The sequence below is a fragment of the Adiantum capillus-veneris genome, chromosome 13, assembly GCF_014529385.1.
Source record: "Adiantum capillus-veneris isolate H3 chromosome 13, ASM1452938v2, whole genome shotgun sequence".
Classification (NCBI taxonomy): Eukaryota; Viridiplantae; Streptophyta; class Polypodiopsida; order Polypodiales; family Pteridaceae; genus Adiantum; species Adiantum capillus-veneris.
The window spans coordinates 101,546,772-101,567,766 of NC_140943.1; the positions used below are offsets into that span (position 1 = coordinate 101,546,772).

The 20,995-nt window shown below is 42.9% G+C and overlaps 1 protein-coding gene across 1 annotated transcript in view; it reads right to left on the bottom strand.

Moving 5' to 3' along the window:
• Window positions 1-1,224: 1,224 nt before the first annotated feature.
• LOC147444533 (uncharacterized) overlaps window positions 1,225-20,995 on the bottom strand; it is a 130,865-nt gene continuing 111,094 nt past the window's right edge. The window contains exons 4-6 of the mRNA XM_086527117.1: window positions 1,726-2,654; window positions 1,531-1,632; window positions 1,225-1,429 (exon numbers count right to left, since the gene is read on the bottom strand). Coding sequence (XP_086383243.1) covers window positions 1,385-1,429; window positions 1,531-1,632; window positions 1,726-2,145 — 567 coding nt within the window. The 5' untranslated portion in view covers window positions 2,146-2,654 and the 3' untranslated portion in view covers window positions 1,225-1,384. The remainder of the gene's footprint in view (window positions 1,430-1,530; window positions 1,633-1,725; window positions 2,655-20,995) is intronic.

Consider the following 20,995-nt stretch of genomic DNA (forward strand, 5'->3'; position numbering starts at 1 on the left):
CCGCCCCCTGTGATCAGTAGGGGGATCAGGACTGACTCAACATTGGAAATATAATGAACATGTCGAGCTAAATTTTCCCTAGCAGAAATTCTTTCCTATTGCAAACGATATATCCGTCAATCATTTATTTCCTACTTTAGACTTAATGTACAAACGAATTCAAATGCCGAGGTCTCCATCGGATTTCTCCAACATGTTTGGGGATATGTTCTTTCCTAGCTCAACGTGTGCAATGTTAAATTAAACAACTTGAATAAAATTGTGACCTACCTCTTCCATTTCTTCGTCAATGGCTCATGAGATGGCCGGTGCTTGTTCGTCCATGGGAGCTTTTCCCTTTCCATTCACATTGCTCGTTCCCGCCTCGCGGTCATGGGCACCACCGAAGCGAGTTCTCTTAACCGGGGCCATTTTACACTCACTACTTTAAATGATAAACTTGAAGAAAAAAGCTAAGGTCCGAGAGCATCATAACAACCCAGATGGCAGATTACAATCATTGAAGAGTCCTCCTTATGCGAGAGGGTTAGATTTTTCCTTCGAGACCTTGCAATTTTATGGGTAATACTTTACTTGCCCTATGTGAACCGGCTCTAAAGTTAATCACTTGGCTTAGATGATTAAGAAATTCAGAATTTTACTAATTGATTTACAAGAGAGATAAAGTAAGCAAGCTCAATCACTTTTCTAGTGCAATTAGAAAGATGCAGAATTACCGCATGCATAGGTGAGAGAAAAGTCTCTTCTTAGTGGCCTAACACTACAAGAGGTTGTGTGCTCTTGTGACGCTGGGTTTTTATAACCCCCGGCGACGGAAATACACTGGGTTTTTATAACCCCCGGCGTCGCTAAAACCGTCGCTACGAGAGCGTCGCTATAGGCGTCGCTATAGGCATCGCTATAAGCGTGGCAATATAGAGACGCTCATAGCGACGGTTATAGCGACGTTTACACTGAAGACTATAGCGACGCTCATAGCAACGCTACAGAGCCATAAATAGCGACGGTTATAGCGACGCCCGAGAGAATTTTTTTTTGGTGGCAGGGCATTGAATGCCCTGCCACCCATCAACCATATTGTACTTGATTCACTTTTTAAAAAAAGTGCAAGGGTAGATAATAGACCCAAAATAGTCACCCAAAAGACGCGTTGTTTGCAAAATTGACAATTGTACACATCATAGGCAAAATGAATTGATTGGAAAATGTAATAATGACAATTGTACAACATCATAGGCATAAAGAATTGATTGGCAAAAGGAACTGCGGTGACAAATGTAATAATATACATGGTTCAAAAAGATGTATAAAATCCGTCTCATGATACATAAGCTATGAGAAACCCTAAACTAATGCTATCTAGCTACGGCTAAACTGACGTCGTCTAGTCAGACGTGTCATCGCGTCCAAGCGGCGTATCTGTCGAATTCTGCAAAAAAAGACAATAAGACAGCTTTCAGTAAGTATAAACATATAACGACATTTATAAAACAATACAAAAAATAAAAAAGAGTAAACCCTAATACTAACCATGCCGCCGCGAGAACTGAGAATTTCCATCATGGCGTTTAAGCCCTTCCTGCCTGCGTACTCGCGCTCGTACGGTGTGGGATCACGTCCTGTCATCGACCACTGTCAAAACATACAAAGATTTCATTATGTTAGAATTAAAAAACTCATAAACCCTAAACTATCGAACATAAAGAGCAATGTGAAAACACTTACAAAATCGGCCTCAAATGATGCCCATCCACCGCTCCCCAAGTGGTGCGAGCTCCCTGCCTCTACTCGCGCTCTGGCTGCATCTTTTTGTTGCTTCCACTTGTCGGGATTCTCGCGCGCTGCTTTCTTCGCATTCTTCCAATCTTCTTTGGCCAGCCAATCTGGCCTGTTCCACCCATTCTTGATTGCTTTTTGCACTTCGGAACGCTTGTGTTTGCAGTATTCGCGCATTCGAATCTTCATCAGCTCTTCATTGAAGCGTTGATCACGTGTTGGAACGGGAAACTCATCATGAAGTATGCTGATGACTCTGTTTTTTAAATCACTTGGTACTTCACTCCATTTGTTTAGTATGTAGTGTCTAAACAGCTGAGAGTAAAGACCACGCATGCGCGAGATCACCTTCTTGTCGTCATCATCCATGATGATGCCGCCGCTGAAGTCGATGGAGTAAGACAAGCCCTCTGGCCAGTGACGCGTGAACCTGGGTGTCCCGACAAGGGTCTCTAGCAGCGTGTCGATGGGGGTACGGACGTCAGGTGTCTCCACCGGCGTCTGGGCCCCGAACCGAGGAGTGTCAAGTGGGGTGGCTCCTGGCGGAGTAGGTAGAGGTGTGTAGCTTCTAGGAACAGTCAGCCGTGCAAAACCTGGCGTAGATGGCGATGCTGTCGCTGGTGTGGGGGTGGGCAAAGAAGGGGAGGTTAAAGAGCCTCGTCGAACACGAGGCGGTGTGGAGGCATCGGTGGCGGAATCCCACAAGAACCGCCACCGCCACCACTAGAGCGCCGGTGTCTAGACGAGTGTGAAGCTCGTCTCATCGACGCCGAAGCTTCGGAGCGCGCCGAATGCTCCGAAAGAGAGGGAGATGCGGATGGAGTAGGAACGCGCGATGATGCGCCAGAGCGATGACGCTCCACGTACCACTATCTCTGCTGCAGTGACAAAGAAGAAAGAAACTCCTCATCATCCATACATGCATTAAACACATGAATATTTAAACTTAATATTGAATGAATAGAGTAGACAATGACGCAAAGACCATTAAATACAATGACGTAATGACGCATATAAATACAATGACGCAATGAATTGAGTGATAGAAGAGGCAAGTCGAAAACTCAGAATTTTCAATCAAAATATGTGAGCGCGAGTAGAAAAGAGCGTTATACACCATGGAAGGTACTTAGAGAGCCACAGCTTTTACAACACGGAGCAAAATTGTTCAAATACAATATTTGTGGCTTTAAGAGATCTCTCTCTCATCCTCGCATAACTCAGCATAACTTCCTATATCTATATAGAGCTCTCCGTTTAAACACATATCCTCCGTTTAAACACAACCATGCTACCCTCCGGACGTGCCTTTTGACGCACATATCCCTTAAGCGTTTTCATGAAACGTTCTAAGAAGAACATTCATCTGGAATGAACTGTGCCAGCTATTTCCACCTCATCAACTATGTGAACAAGAAGATGCACCTGAATGGTTAGCATTGTAGTAGGAAAATGTTTCTCAAACATGCACACAAGCTCCGCAGCATTTAGTTTGGCGAATGGTATGGAGTCTACGTTGATCTCCTTTTGTGAGATCCATTGCACCAGCTTTGCAAGTTTGTAGATTGTGTTACGGATGTCGAGAGACAAACATCCCTCAATGGAAACCGGTAAAATAAGCTGTAAAGTATGTGCAGCAATGATATTAAAGTCCACATTTTATGCAATGATATTAAAGTCCACTATGAACGTACCTGACACGTTTTATGCCAATCGTGTGACTTCAAACCGGTAAGCTTTCCTTCTTTAGTAAAACACGTTCGGAGCGAGTGCATTACGCCAGTGGGGGTCCGCAAAGATCGAATGGTCTCTTTTACTTTGCGTTCTTGGGCTCCTGTGAAAATCCATGGTGCTTTAGGGAGTTTTATCGATCCATCAGACGCTGTTTGCGGCCAATATTGCTCCATACGATCCACATTTCTAAGGTCAACTCTGGCTCCCAAAGTATCTTTCTTGTCGGTCAGATGGTCCCATAGTAGATTACCCACATTCTTGAATATGTGCATTGGATCGAGCAAGTGATTGATCATGAGTCGGGGCCAGTATGGTAACTCGTACCATAGAGATAGTCTCTTCATCCCTGGAGGCAATCCGTCATCGCACATCTCCTTCTGCTCTAACCATGCTTATGCAGACATCCTTGGTGGCTCTCTTCCCAAAAATCCGTCGCGTAACACATGATTCTCTGGAAGATACGCTTGATGACCTTCGTAGATTTGCTTCTTCAGTGAGGGTGCCCTACGTGCATTCAGTCTAGGTCCACATGTGACACATGCTCTGTATCCGCTTGTTTGAAGCCCTGCATGTATACACATGATAATAGATCAACTATGGGAAAAAACAAGATTTACAGTGTCTGAGTGAGGAGTGTCAATAGATCACCTGAGCATTCTGTTAGCCCGGGATAGTCATGCATGGTCCACATTAGAATGCCTGTGATCAAAGCATTCCGTCGTCCTGTGTGTCGGCTCATATCCACCACCTCTATGCCAATCCACAATTGTTGTAGCTCTTCCAATAGTGGACGAAGATACACATCCATATTCCCCACTTTATATCGCCCTGGCACAATCAAGCTTAGCCATAGGTGCCCCTTCTTCGTAGTCAACCACGGGGGAATGTTGTAGTTGACGATGACAATGGGCCATACACTGTAAGATGTTGATCTTTGACCACATGGATTTACGCCATCCATAGCCAGGCCTAAGCGCAAATTTCGAGCTTCCCTGGAAAAATCCAACCATGTTCCATCTATATGTTTCCACGCTACGCAATCTGCAGGAATTCGTAGCACACCATCCGAAGATTTATTCTCCTCATGCCATGATGCTAGGGCGGCCATGGACTTACATTCGAAACGGAGGATAGTTTCCTACGACGTTAAAACTCTCTTCTTCTTGTGTGTGTGTGTGTGTGTGTGTGTGTGTGTGTGTGTGTGTGTGTGTGTGTGTGTGTGTGTGTGTGTGTGTGTGTGTGTGTGTGTGTGTGTGTGTGTGTGTGTGTGTGTGGGTGGGTAAACCTAAATAAACCTAAGTCTAATCTAATATAACATAAATCTAAATCTAACGTAAATTATGTTATATTAAAAACAAAGAACTAAACTAACAGGGATTATAAGAACCTTAAAACTGATTTAACACATAATTTTTCACATAACTCGGCAAGAGTTGGCATTCTCATCACTAAAGATGTGAGAGTTAACTTCCGGCGGTGACGCTGCCTCATCTCCATCCACATCTGACGACAGCAATTGGCCCTTTAGACTGTTCTTGCTCTTGTTACTAACTTTGAAGTTGTTGTTGAATGACTAGAGGTTGTCTAGATGGTCATTGTGTCGGGGATGTAGTGACTCTTGCCGCCCTGAAGATCCACATTCTTCCCTATCTTCTGAAGACATTTCACCAGTACTTTTGGATCGACGGAGCCCACCATGAGTGAAGGCAGCAATACCCTATATTCCATTGAGGGCTTTCTTCACCCGCTTCATGCAGGCATCGCAGTCTATGGAGACCTAAATCTAATCTAATATAACGTAAATCTAAATCTAGCGTAAATAAACGTAAATCTAGTTAAAAATAAACCTAAATCTAATTTAATGTAAGTCTACATATAACAATCTTTAACGTCTTTTAAAATAGTTTCCTACGACGTTATAACTCTCTTCTTCTTGTGTGTGTGCGCGTGTGTGGATGTGTGTGCCAATAAAAAGAGATAAATGATATAACCTTTCTATCACCCATGCCAAGTATGATAGATTGATTATGCCATTTCCCTCTTGAATAATAGGTCTTGTGTTCAACTCCTCGTCGGCTAGATCTTTAGGTCTTTTAATTTTAATAAGTTTCCTACGACGTTAAATTAGTTTCTCTCTCTTTCTCTCTCAATGTGTGTGCGTTTTTTTGGATCGTATGCATGTTTTCTCTCTCTTTTCCTCTCTCAATGTGTGCGTTTTTTGTTTATGCATGTTCTCTCTCTCTCTTTTCCTCTCTCAATGCGTGCGTTTTTTGTTTATGCATGCTCTCTCTCTCTTTTTCTCTCTCAATGTGTGTGTGCATTCTTTGTTTATGTATGTGTGTGTGCGTTTTTGTTTTTGTTTGTACTCTCTCTCTCTCTCTCTCTCTCTCTCTCTCTCTCTCTCTCTCAAAAACACTATGTGTGTGTGTATGTGTGTGTGTGAGAGAGAGAGAGAGGGAGAGAGGGGAAGGGAACATGAGAATGAGGAGAGGGAAGGAGCATACCTGGCTCTCCTTCCTCTCCTCGTGTGTGTGTGTGTGTGTGTGTGTGTGTGGAGAAGAAAAAGAGAGAGAGAGAGAGAGAGAGAGAGTGAGGGAGAGCGTTACCTGCTCCTTGCTTGAGGGCACCGAAAAACTCAGATCTGAGATCTGCGTTTTTGGGCGCGCTCGGTTATTTTTTTAGCCCAGTCGGCGTCGCTATGAGCGTCGCAAATTTACAAAGAAATTTGCGACGCTCATAGCGACACCGGGAATTATTTTTTTTAGCGTCGCTGTGTGAGCGTCGCTAATATGAATAGCCTCTTGTAGTGTAATGACGGATTATTTTGCCTTAATCACATCTTATTGTGAGAGAAAAAATGAATCTACCTTAATTACAACACTATTGAGTGGTAAAAGAATGAATTTCATCAAATCTACATTATTACCGGTTGACAATTCATTACTATGCTACCTAGAGAGAGAAATCTCTCCTAATCATGTATTAATCATTGATTAAAAGTGATGAATGGCTGCATAAATTAGCTCATTTGATGATGATTATGTAATGGAGTATAGATATGTAAACTTAGAGAGCAGCTACTGGGAATTATAGCTAGGATTAAGCATAGTAGATGAGGAATTTGGAGAATAATGAAGAGAATTAAGAAGAGTAAGAATTAAACCATGATTACCGTGATTAGGGGCTGAGAATCCTCTTGATTTTCTGATCCAAATGAATCCTCAAGATGAGAATTTCGGCAGCACCTCCCTCCTTGCTTCTCCTTCAAAAACTGTGTGTGCTGGCAGCACCTCCCCAAGGTGTGTGTGTGTGTGTATTGGGTGTGTGTGTGAGCATGTGTGTGTGTGTGTGTGTGTGTGTGTGTGTGAGAGAGAGAGAGCATACCTTTAAATAGGCTCCTCAAGGCTGAAAATCGATCTGGGTTGCTATAAGCATATGAGTGAGCACTCAGTTAATGCATTGGCGAGTCTAGTTACCTACCCACCAAGTGTCCAGTTGGTCAGTTTAACTGGCTCTCACACCCACTCTCTAGCTTGGAAACGTCCTTATAACTCCCACAACGCAAGAGGGCGCCCCCTAGCTGCTAAATCTGGCTCAGAGTGGCCTGGAACCTGCTCCCACACATCCTCGAGCCCCGGTGCTTCCCCGGACAACTTTAGGAAAAATTGGTTTTAGGATAAAACGGGCCATACGAGTCGGAATTTAATGCCGTAAATTGCTATACTAAGCTCTAACTAAGGCGTATTGGTCCGAGCACCTGCCATATTTAGCAACCCCCGGGGTCCGAAAAATGCATTTTTTCAAATTTGGGGTACGGGTGCAGTTTTTCAAGACGGTCAAAATTGGACGGGTCAGGTGACCAAAACTTACTATTTTTGGAAATTTTTTACACAAATTATTTTAATTCACATTTCGAAGCTTTAAAACATTCTAAACATCATGGCATTGACAGAATTCAGAAAACTGCTAAAGAAAGTAACTTTTTCCATTATGTTCATTTCATGGTACAATGGCGCTTTCTTTGGGTCGGGTCAGAGACCTTACACCTTTCTGATTTTGGCTCTCTTGCTTTGGCTTTCTCGGAAGTAGTTGTTGCATGTTATTCAGATCCTGCTGCTTCTGCGGTGCAGGCTCCTTTTCCTTGTTTTTCTCTCCCTCATTGGGTCTAAGTGTCGATGAAGGTGGAGGGCTTGGCATGGGGTGGTTTTCTTGTTCCATAGCAGGTGATGATGGTTTGGGATACATCTCTTCTTGATCGTGTTGGGCTTCACTTTGTTGGGTCACTTCAGATTGTCTCCACTGTTCCGCCGCAACTTCCTTTGCTTTTCTTTTAGCTTCTTGATTTTCTTTTAGCTTTAACACTTTTTCTTCCTGGTACATGCGTTCAAGAGAATCCTTGGCATCTTTTGGTTCTCTCCTCGCAGTCTTCTTGGTCCGCGGGCGTTTTATATCACTTGAAACCCACCGTGCTGGGTCCTCACTTGCAGCTTGGCAACTTCTTTTGTAGGTCTCTTTTTCCCTTTCAAACATCGCCTTCTTTTGTTGAGGTTCTTCTTGATATGCAGCCATTGCCTTCTTCTTCATCTCCTCTCTTCTGGCTCTCTTCTCTTCATTGAAAAATTCATCCAAAAATTCAAATGTATGTCCTTCTTAGAATGAAAAAACACCCCTCATGGCACATTAGAGAAGTGGTTTTCCCACTATCATGATGCTACAAGTCACAACAATATTTTTTTCATACAAGAGTAATCAACACTAGAGCCCAGTTTGCATTGAGCTTGACAAGCCAGTTGTCTAAACTATCAACCCAATTCAAGGAACCCATCCATAATTAAGACTGTGACTATTCAAAATTTGAATTTGGATTGATGTGGGATATGGTCTACATGCAGTGACTATTTTGATTTACTTCCAAATTTGTCTGCTTGTTGTAGCTGCATAAAAAGACTATTGCATGCATATGACAAGTTGTATGGAAGTTACAAAATGTACAAGGAATCCATAAAAGAATTCACACTTCCAAAACAAATGGATGCCAACTCGTGTGGATGGAGATTTCTCGTACATGATGAGTATATACTACAGAGCTTCTTTGCACGAGAGCCATTCATGTCAAAAGTAGGGATTTTGCAAAGCACTATTATAGCATGGAAATTGTTAAAATAAAAATCTCTCTCAATTCCTTTTTGTTTTCATTTTTCTTTTACAGAGTTCATTGGAGAAGTACACTCTTATCAACCAAGCATCTGCTTTCTATGTCACATCATGTAAGTATGAATGTAGGAGACACCCTGTTGGATGACCATATTGTAGAGATAACAATGATTGGTGAGGGACAGAAGAAAATGGACCTCCACGAGTCCTCAAATCTTGTAAGATCGTCTGAGAAGGGACAAGAGGAAGATGAGGTCATAGACCAGTCACAAAAAAAGATTGAGTAGAAGAGTAATCCTGCAGGGGGAGCAGTTGAGAGGGAAGAGATGCATGATGAGGAGAAGGGCAATGCAAGAACCAAGGAGCCAGATCATGCACAAGGAGGGGCCAAGGGATAAATTCCTATTGAAACTCCCTCTACATATGAAGGGTTCAGAAGGAAGAAGATAATGCACAGGGAGGGGCTGAGGAAGAAACTCCCAACCCTCAAGCAGAGCCCTTCACCATTCCATCGGTAGATCCTGAACATCATCAACCTTATCAACAATGCTTGAGACTCAAACAGAGCATGCCATAGTAGAAGCTAATTCATCTGCTATGGACCACTTTACAATGGAGACACAAGAGTCTCATACAGAAAAAGCACAAGGGAGTGAGGATAAAAAGGTCAAGGATGTTGACATTGGACTGGACAACCTCCAAAATTGTCAAACCTAGTATGGACCTTTGCTAGACATTGACATGATTGTTTCGGTAGTAATCAATGTAAAATAATATGAAAGTTTTATCTAACTACTTATTTATTTTACAAAATGTTTGCACAAAACTTTGTATTGAGATGGACCCCACTGAAACATTTTACCCTTGGCCTTCAACCGGTTTGTCATTGGAACTACAATGTGAGCATAGTCTTTAATGAACCTTCGATAAAATCTTGCAAACCCCAAGAAAATTTGAAAATCTTCCAAATTTTGGGAGAGGGCCACCTTTGAATGGCATCCATTTTGGATCCATCCATGTGTAACTTGTCAGCAAAAATAGCATGCCCTAAGTAGTGAATCTCCTCCCTTCAAAAAATCACACGTTGATTCTTTGGCATATAACTTATGTTCTCGTAACAAGTCAAACACCTGCTTTAAATGTTGAAAATGCTCTTCTTTAGAATCACTATACATGAGAATTTCATCGAGAAAAACAATGAAAAACTTGCCTAGATATGGTCTCAAGATGTTGTCCATAAGCGTCATGAAAGTAGTCGGCGCATTGGTCAACCCAAAAGGCATAACCAAAAATTCATAATATCCAAACCGTGTTTGGAATGCAATCTTGGGTATATTCGCAAGACTTATGCACATTTGATGATACCGTGATTGTAAGTCTATTTTTGTAAAGATACAAGCGTGAGTGAGCTTATCAAATTGCTCATCCACTCTAGGTAAAGGGTACTTGTTCTTAACAATAACCGCATTCAATTCTCAATGTTCTATGCACATGCACATGCTACCATCCTTTTTCTTCATTAATAAGACTGGAGAAGCCCATGGTGAGGAACTAGGTTGTATAAAATCTTTACTGAGATAGTCAGAAAGATGATGTTCCACCTTAGTAGACTCAAAATGGCTCATTATGTAGGGTGGTTTACTTATTGGTTTATTGCTTGCAAGCATGTCTATTCCATGCTACACAACCCATGTCGGCGGTAACCCTGATGGTAAATCATTTGGAAATACATCTTTATATTCTGTAAATTGTTAGAAACATTTTTGCTTGTTCAGGAGAGCGAGAGTAGCTGTAGATGGAATAGAAGAGAGAGAAGCATGTAGTGTTGAGGAATTGTCAAATAAAACATGATCTATATTAGAAATAAGATAACACATAGAGTAACATAGAAAAACTTCTTCTATTTCATTGTTAGAAATGAGTTTCATTATCTCTATTGTACAAATGAGTGGTGAAGAAGGCACATCCTTCTCTTCCAACAACAGAAAATGCACATCATTAGATTCAAACATTAAGTTGTTGTGCTCATAGCTACGCTTAAGTGATGGTCCTAGACAATGTAACCACTCTCTACCCAGTACCACATCTGCCCGCTCCATATGCATAACCTAGAATTTCAAGGATGTGTCACCCTTGAATTTCCAATGGCACATCTATCACTTGAGTGTCTCATACCTTGGCATCTTGTCTAGTCATCATTGCTACCTTGTAACGGTGGGAACTCTGAGTCTTAGGCAACTTGAGCTGTTTCAGCAACTTATAGTTAATTAAATTGTGCAAAGTATCATCTTCCACCAAGATCTGCACCTTGTGCCCTTGGATGAACCCATGCATACGCACTAGCTCGTGTGGACCAAAGGTCGGCTGCCACATGGAAGTAACTATACAACATTTGTGCACCACCTCAGTGTGTGGTACCTCCACATTGGAGAAATGAGAGAAGTACTCAAGCGGAAACATCTGCACCATGTGCAATGCTTTCTCTTTTCCTTGGGTAGTTGTTGGACGGATACGCCACGACGGACGTCAGCACAGCGAGAACTCACCTAACAAGTAATGTCAGCTAAGGACGAAGCTCGACCCGCAGGCGCGTGGAAGCAAACATAAGGTGTCAACTTGCACTCGACCAGCTCCTAACTAGTTCCTACAGAGGCCCCTACCAATTGTCTAAGTCACAGTCTTCAAGAGAACAAAATAGGATGCTTCCTACAATGCTTGCTAGAGCCCAACACCTATCAAACACTTTCGAAACACCACAGAACTTGAAGGAGACCCTACGAATACCTATAGGCCACTCTCCCTAAGGTCTGTGAACCAAAGTCACGACCCAAAACACCCGGTGCAGAAACACGTAGGATGTCTGGCCGAAATCTGCAGGTCTTCGTTTCCGAAATCTGAAGTGCCTAATGTGTGGTTCTACTCAATGTGAACGTGTGGATATGCTGCAATGCAAAATCGGACAACGTATGCTCACCCAAACAACCGATGAAGCTCGTAGAAGAAGCTCCCGAAGCCGGACCGTATGCGCGCAATGTTGGTATCGGCTCGTAGCTCTAGTCGAGGGCAACACGCTGCACTTCTCTGCACTCGATTCCGACCACCGTAGCACACGTAGCGTCAAGACAAAGCTCACACTCTCTCTCACGTACACAGTACGCTCACTCACAAACTTAAACTTGTTTAAAATGACAAAAGGTCCTTCATTAAGGTCAAAAAGTGATATATATACCTTACAACTTCTCAAACCCTAAAGTTCCAAAATCATCCATCTACTCCTTCTAACTATCAAAACTGGGATACAATCTGGAAACTTCTGTAAGTCCCAATATTTACAAGGTGAAAAATCGGGTTTTCCTCAATGAATGACTAATTACAAAAAATAATAATCCGCCGAGTAGTTAGATGCCGTGGGGTGTGTCGAGCTTCTAACACCCCCCCCCCCCCCCCTCCTTGTTCATGTCATCCCCGACATGGCCTTGATCTTTTTGCTTCACATTATGGTCTCCCGCATCTTTAGCAGCGATTCGTACCGTGCATGTAGATTCAGCATTGTTGGCCCAAAGATGTCTGTATGCATGGTAAAGAACCCCGTGTAGAAAGCTTCTTCAAACGCCTGGAGGTGATAAGATGGGAGAAACATGATTCTTTGATATAATGCATGTATCACCTCCTTGGAAGGTTGACCTGACATATCATACGCACATCTGTATGTGTCCTGGAAGAAGAATATGCTGTCAGTCACCTGTCCTGGCTTGAAGGTTTCAAACACTGCTAGGATGGTTCTGCACATATTTCTCATCATGATGCATGTAAGGTCAGGTGAGCCATTGAACAACTTTATGGCGCCCGTTAGGGTTTTCACCATGTATTTTACACTTATTCTCTCACCTACCTTCACGCCTGGCAGCTTTGGGTAGTTCAGCCAAGTGGGTTGGCTTCTCTGTAAGATTTCGTGTGCTTTCCACGTCCTAACCCTTGGTAGAGGGCAGAAGCTCAGATTGTCCCTGATGTGTTTAGGTGCCTCTACCAAGTGTATTAGGTACTGCGGGTACTTGGTAAGCCAAGCTTTCCTCCACTTGGGTTGAGAATCTACTATCAGCCTTACTCCTTCTGGCCTCGAGGTGTCTGCGTTGTAGAGAGGGACCGTTGGTTCTTCTCTGATCCGCTGGTTTATTGTTGCAGCTTCATATTTAAGCAATGGATATGGGAGAGAGGGTTGTAGCCATTCACGCCTGAGATTGCTGGCGTCGATTTTCTGAATTGTCATTGATTTGAAAACCCTTTGTTCCCATTCCAAGGCCTCTTTGGTGCTCTCTCTGAGCTCTGCCTCTATTGCTTTTTGCAATTTTTCCTCTTCTTCTTGTGTTAGATCCTGGGGCTCTTGAGAGGAGCCTGCTATGCTTTCCTCTGGCATGGGTGTGTCCACAGGATCCGACACATTTTCGAGGTCGATCCCCTCATTGGCAGCTGGCCCTGAGCTCTCTTGTTCTGCTTGTTGTCGGCTTTTCAACTCCTCTATTTGCGTGAGGAGTGTCTGCTTCTCCCCTTTTGCTTCGCCGCCCATAGTCACGAGGAGGTCATTGAGTTCAGCATTTACTTTTTCTGCCTCCTCGAGCTTTATCTTGATGCTCGTCAATTCTTCTTGTAGGGCCTTTTGGCTGTCCTCCAATCTGGTTTTCATTGCAATAGAACCTTCATCCATGATCACCCTCTGCTTCTTCTCGAGAGTCAACTGCTTTTGGAGTTCTTGCATTTGCTCTTCATACATTTGACTCTCCGAAATAATTTGAGTTGAGCTTGTAGCTCTAACTCACGCAGGTGATGCTCTCAGCCTCTAGATGGTTTGATCTTTGACTTTTAATTCGTCCTTGAGCTCAAGGACTTCATCCAGGCTTGCTTCTTGTTCTATTTCCGCCTTCTCCTTAGCATTCCTCAAGGCCTCTACTTCTTTTGTTTCTTCTGCTAGCTGGAGTGTCAGATTATCCCTTTCTTTTTCTGCATTTCGCAATGACTTGTTGAGTTGCAGGCACTCTTCTTCAACTACTTGCAATTTCTTTGTCGCTGCCTCATTTGCTTCTTCCTTTGTTTGGCAGTTTTGTAGAGCAGTGGCTAGGCTGGCCTGGAGGTCAGCTTCTCTTTCTTTGTGTCCTTGGCTTTTTGCCTGCAGTAGATCTCTTTCCATTTTGGTCTTTACTTCAGTGGCTCTTAGAGTCATCAACTCTTCGTCTGATGCCACAGATTGTGCCCTTATTCCAGCTAGCATTTTCATCACCACATCCCAATCATTCAAGAGTGGGTGCAGGTCTACCATGTCGGTAGCAATCTCCTTAAGTTCAACTAGCCGGATGCCTGGCAGCTATTCTTCACTTCGTGTCCTTGCCAAGTCGAATGCGACTGTGGTGGCTTCTTCCTTTGAATAGCCTGCAGCTAGCAGGTCCAAAAATGCATAGTATGCTTCCTCGAGCTTTTTTTGTTCAGATGCAGGCTTGGCTTCTTCTTTGTGTTCAGGTTCTGTCCTGTGCTCTTGCTCTTCATCCTGGTGTTCTTCTTGCTTGTCTCCGGCCTTCTGATCTTCTGGAGGAGGGCTGCTAGGAGGTGGTGATGGCGGTGGGCTAGGTTTAGGGCTACCTGGTAAAGCTGTAGGTTTGCCCTTGAAATCCCTATCTGCTTTCGTATTTCTTTCTCTTTCCTTGTTTTCTTGTTCATCTAGCAACGTTTGCCATATTTGCTCCACTTCTTCCTCGGTGAAAGGAATGTGTGGAATGTTTTCCGCCGCAACATCAAGAATCTCAAAATTCTTGATATAGTCTTCGAAGCGGTCCCTCTGCACTCTTCTTGAGGATCCGGACATCGACTCAAGGGATGGCTTCCATAATTCCTTTAGATCGCCCTTGAGGGCTCTTTCTGCTCGGAAACTCTCCATTAGCCTCTCAAGTCTAGCCGCTTTTTGTGATCGAGTCTCTTTGGCTAGCACTTGAGCATATTCTTTTTTGCCTTTCTTCTGCTCAGGTTGCTCCTCTTCCACTAGATCCAGTCGTCTCTTCAACCTTGTAGCCACCCTTGGTGCTCGTTGTGGCTCGTCTTCTTTGTCTTCCTTTATCATTAGCCAGTCATTCTGAGATGGGGGGTCACGCCACCTTCCCTTGGCATGTAGTGCTGCATAAACTACCTTGGTTATCATCTCTCCTGGCACTATGTAGGTTGGATTTTTGTTTCCCATCTTTACCAGGATGTCTTGTATGTATGTCGCATAATTGATTATCTTTGGGGTGCCCTTCGTCATGCCCAAGTAAAGGTTGTGGCAATTGCACTTGGCGGCATCCTGTACTTCTACGGCCTCTTCGTGCACATGTGGAAGTATTGGTTGTACAATTGGCTCATGATCGCCACCTTTGGGTTGGCGATGTCTTCAAAAGTGTAATTAGCCTTTTTCTCTTTGTACACCTTTACTTCATCCCTTCTCTTTGTCACGCTGTCTCCCTGATTGGAGAGATCTAGTGCATGGGCGACAACCCTTTCCGTAATAATGATCTCTGTGTTGGGTCTGCCGTGCAAATCCGTCACCTTGGCCACTCCATCTTCTCTAATGATGGTCACAAACTCCCATACTCTTTTGACGTCCACCCCTGCTGGGATTGCTTCAAAATAGTTATGGAGGTCAATTTTCTCCAAGTAGCCGGCCATTTTGCTCCGGAAAAATTCATTGAGCTCCCTTGGCAACATTGGCAGCTCTATTATATTTCCGTCATTGTCCTTGAATACTCCTTGGTAGATTTTTAGGTCGTTTGACTCTAGTAGATCTTCCTGTATCCAGTGCTTGTAGGCTTTAATGTTCCCTGTGGAATGACAAATGGTTCCAACTCGTCCAGATAGTCTTTGATTGTCATTCTCTTCTTCTTTGTTGGTGACTTCGAGGCTGCCATAGACCCTGTTGTACTCAGCAATCCAAAGTTTAGCGTTTTTTTTTTTTCATATCAGCTGCTAAACTGAGTTTTACTTATCCAAATGACTTGAAAATTGAAATCATAGCTCAAAAGGAACTTGTGAAGCTGTGCATGTGCTCACAGTGCAAATTTGACCCAAAAAAATCCATCTAGACATCCTACGCGTAGGATGTCTTTTTCTTCAGAACTGGTTCATACTTGACTTGTAGGTAGTGTAAGGCTCATGGAACATGGTTATAAGCTTGGATTTGAATTTGGATGTCAAAAAGTGGATTTTTGGGCTGATTTAGGCTTTGAGTCACAATTTTGGTAGATTGTCCATCATGGGAAGCAATTGATGTCCAAATGGGTTGAAACTTGGTATATGGGCTCAATGCATCATGGTATTAGCTCCTATGATGTCATTTCTTGCACAGAAGTCTAAATCTAAGCTTAAGACATCCTACGCGTAGGATGTCTTTTTCTTCAGAACTGCATGAAACTTGATCAGTGGGTTGTCCTTGACCTGTGGAACATAGCCATGTTCTTGGATTTGTATTTGGATAATATTTGATGCCTGTAGGGCTCTATGAGGTGTTTTTGGGCTCAAAAAATGTATCTTGAAGGTGTTGGGGGTCAAAAGTGATTAGAAGGGCTTCAAGCTTGACATATGGGCTCTTGTTGATAAGGTTATTACTTCTGAAATGACAAAACTTCTCCTTCATGCCCAAAAGGTCCATTAGACATCCTACGCGTAGGATGTCTTTTTCTTCATTTTTGCTCCCAGACCACACAAAAAGTTAGTTGATGTGTATGTGAATGTGTTGTGCAAATTTCATGAGATTTGGAAAAGATTTGGTAGGTTAATGGCCCTTTAGTGCCTTTATGCCCTATCTTTGCATTTTTCCATGCATATGAGGTCCAATCTCTTCCAAAGGTGATGAAATTTGGTGTAGGGCTTGTGAATGTCATTCAGAACATGTGCATGGCAAGAATTGTTGGGTTTTGTGCCAAGAATTGCCCTTGAGACATCCTACGCGTAGGATGTCTCCTAGTGATTTTTCTCTTGTTAGTGCTCCCAGTGCTTGCCTTGCTCCCCTAAGTCCCTTTTAAGACCAATTTCAACAAAAAAGTCAATGGGGTAAGTAAAAACTCCCTGTGTGGACTTCAGAGCCTCTGAGCCGTTTTCTGACGTTTGGAGTGCTTTCTGGCGATGAAATTCCTCGATGCTGGTCTTCATAGCTTCCAAATCCTTTGGGGATCCTTGCCATATGATTTTTGTCGACTTTGGCTTTACCGGAGCTTCATCTTAGGGCTACCTTCCGTACAGATTCTCCATCTTCTTGTTTGAATTTATGGATTTGTGAGACGGTATTATGAGCTATTCCCCTTTGAGAGAATTCCTCAAAAAACTCGTCAAACACTTCCTCCATCGACTCAAAGTCTCTACGCTCTACATAGTCAAACCAAGTTGCAGCATCATCCTCTAGGGTTAGTCCAAACCCTACGAATTGGGTAGGAAAGTCTAACACCTCTTCAGCTCTAATCACATGTACAAAGGCTGCTACATGATCTCTTGGGTCTCTGTTTCCTGTGTATTTCTTGTTTACCCATTTTCGCACTTGAGAAGGTCTAATTCTACGATGGTCTACAAACCTCATCATGGTATCACCCCTTCCAAGTCTATACCCCTCCTCAGGCCTTCTGTAATAGGCTGGTTCCTCACCCAACGGTGCTCCTAAGCCATAATTTCTAAAGGTTCTCGCCGGAGGTGGTCCTTCTCTTCGAACTCGTTCCATGGGTGGTCCTCCAAGTTCGGTCGACCCTTGTGTCTTTGGATTACTCTCTGCTTGATACCTTGAATAGTGTGGTGGTTCTTGCAAATCCCTGAGCCCTCGAGCCGCTGGATAACCCTCTCGGTTTCTGTCTGGTTCCATTGTCGCACTTTGTCTAAGCCATGCCTGCAATGATGGCTGGTTTACTTGTTGGTCTTGGTTGTTGAATGCTCGCGGTCTGGGGGAATGTGATGTAGCATCATACTCATCTGAGAATGGATTCGTTGACTTGCTTGGGGTGTGGACGGCTCTCGGCATTTCCTCAGGGGCATATGCTGATGCTCCTGGACCTGTTGCTCTTTCTACTTCCTCTGGGAGAATACGTTGGTATTCTCGCCCATATCTATCAACAAAAACTATGCCCTTCCCCGTAGCAGTTTCAGAAGAGAATAAGTAAAGAACTTTGTCTTTGATTAGTTCGTCTACGTATGGTTCTTTACTGCGAAAGTAAGAGACAATACCCTCGCTCTCGTGTTTGTAGATTCCCACATTCTCGTTATAAGTTGGAACCCTGATTGTTTTCTTATCGTACATGAAAATAGCTCCATGCCGATCAATGTTTGGTGGAGGCTCTTGAGTTTGTGAAATCATTTTCCCTATAGCCACGTTGTCTCCATATCTGTTGTAATCTTCAGGGTTGCTAACTATTAAATAGTGGTTTTTCTTTTCGTCTCGGAATCTATCTCCATCATCATACACGTGGATTATCTCCAATCTTTGTGCTGGCCTCTCTTCAATACAAATGCACTTGCGACCTCGACAGTCAGAATAGACTAGGGCTCCTCTTGAGTTTGTTCCCTCCAAGAAGATCACAGTAAGCCTGGAATCATTCGAAGGATTTTGGGAGGTACTTCCTCCTCGCATAGGTCCCTCATAGGCGAAACTTCCTGGCTATTGGCTCCCCATCATGAAGAAAGATTTGTGTGACAACGTGTCAGTATCACTACCTTCCTCAATAATCGGTGCTAGCGGATCTAACCTTGCCTGAGTTACACTCTCTTCAGTGGACACTACGCTAACTTGGTCACCTGCCACTTTCTGGTCTCTAACAATGTATCTTCCTGATCTTAAATTCATCAAACTTATCAATGCAACTTATCACAAGTTCAACCACTAACCTGGCAATGGATCAGTTTCTGCATAACATCTTGCTTTGTTGCTGAATATACCTGTACACAAGAGTTTTAATTTCGGCAATTGGATCAACGCATTTATCTGTTGGAGGTGATCTTAGTAATGATTGGTATAACTGGAGAGTTAATCTCAACCACTACTGTATTCTATACACTGTTGATGTTCCTGATTAGGTTGCTAATCTGAAACAGTACCCTTCCTTGATGTTGGCCAATTTACGTGAAAAAGCTTGAATTCAGTATTTGCTTTATCAAATGGGCAATCACGGTCCAATTTTACCTCTGAAAGAAGTTCTAGAGCCCTTAAGCCAAATAGAACCTCACTGTCTAGGCCAAGTCAAATTTTCTCTCCAGAATGCCCTAATAGATATCCTACGCGTAGGATGTCTCCTGCTGCATTTAGCCTGGATTTCTGCACTGTATTTTCCCCTTGTTGTGCTGATCTTACAGCTGTTTTTACTTTTTGATTTGGACTTCTAGAAGCTGGTCAATGAGTCAGAAATCTGTTCCGACGGCCTGATGATGGTGTTGATCAGTCTAATCAACTCCAAATTGGACAAAAATTGACTAGCAAGATTGCCTTAGGCTATATAACCCCTTACAATGCTCAAAGTCCAATTATGGCTTCACTTTCTTGCATTAGACATCCTACGCGTAGAATGTCTTTTTCTTCAAAATGGCTTTAAACTCAAGACTTTAGCTCTTATTGAGCTGCTGATCATCTTGGTATACTCAGATTTCAGTTTGGAGTCCTTAAATCACTCAGTAGACATCCTACGAGTAGAATGTCTTTTTGGCCTGCTTGACCCCAGATTTGTTCCACAGCTTCCCCCTGATGTGAGTATCCCAGTGGTATGCTTAGATCTCAGTTTGGATGTCAAAAGTCTCAAACTTCTGCTGTTTTTCTTCTTTTAGTCAAAAGTGCTAAAGTCCACTTTGAACCCAATTTTCTTACCCGAATGAGGTGAAGACCCTTTCAGTCACTCAATATATCATGCAAGGCACACTCATGCAGCCATCTTAAGGTTTTGGTTTCAAGTTGATGCTTTTGTACTAATTGGGTAGGATGTCTAGCAATTTCAGTCTATCTGGCCTTATCCTGTCAAGAGATGGCCAAATTTCCCCTTTGCAGTTGAAATTAGGGTAAACCCTACCTTCAGAACACACCGGTCACCTCAAAATTCCAAAATTCCTCCCAGATTTGCCTATAGACATACTACGCGTAGGATGTCTCCTGGCTTAAAATTAAAGTTTTTCCTGACAGGAATGTTGTTGATTCTCTTTAGGCCTATCAGAAACACTCACATTATTCTTTGGACTTCGATTAGGCTTTCAACCACACTTTTGCGTCTTTTACAAACTTGTAATGATTCTACCAAGCAAGTATACATGCATGAAATGCTCTAGATCTGAATCATGATGTTCTACTTACTCTACTCCTACCTACCATGAAGAAATGGTGATAATTGGTGTTTTTGGTTGCCTTTTGGCCTCTCCGGACTCTCAAGCTCTCTTCACACCGCTTCTCCCACTCCCTGTTCCTACTCTAGAACTCGACTACTAACTAAAAAAATTCCTAAGTGTACCTCCTCTACCTCAGTCGAAGGATCTAGAGAATGAAATCACGGTACTAGTGCGAGATATATTCCATTAGGGTTTTATGTTGTCTCATGGAATAGTTATCCCAAACACACCAATTTCTGTCCGCTTCACATTCTTGGGCAAAAATTCCTTTATAAATACAGCCTTAAAGGTGCCCAAGTCTGTGGTATGATTCTCTTCTCCTTGAAAGACATCCACCATTTGTAGGCTTGCCTTCTAATGTTAGACTTGTTTGCGGTGCCTTAACTGCATCCGAAGTGCTTAACTACATCCGAAGTGCTTAACTACATCCGAAGTGCGTCGCAAATTATGAATCCCATCCCATTTACTAAGGAATATATTCACCACATCTTTATTGCATTCTCTTTCCTCTCCCTTAAAAGTTGATGTTTTTGTATTTTTTAGCAATCATCCACATCTTTTTGGGTGAGAGAGTGCAGAGAATCAAGATTGGGACCCTATCCCTGATTGGATCCTTCCTGTATATGTGTGCCAGCAAAACCCTTGGTCTACTGTTGCATATATTGAACTACTAAATCTGTTAATTTAGTAACATTTTCATTCAAATGTACAAAGTTATTATCCATCACAGACATACGTGTTTGCAATTCACAAAACTCTTGTATATCAAGTAGCTCATATCTATTATCCAGTCCTTCTGCCACGTGGGTACCCCCCATGAGGGCATCCAATTGCGGGGCAAAATCAGGTTGATGTCCAAGTCAATGGCGGTGTGTGTTGTGCTAGCAAGATAATATAAGATACCTTATCTTCAACGTGGTTGGATGATAACAGTTTGAAACTACCTCGATTGGACGTGCCAAGTAGAAATCACCAG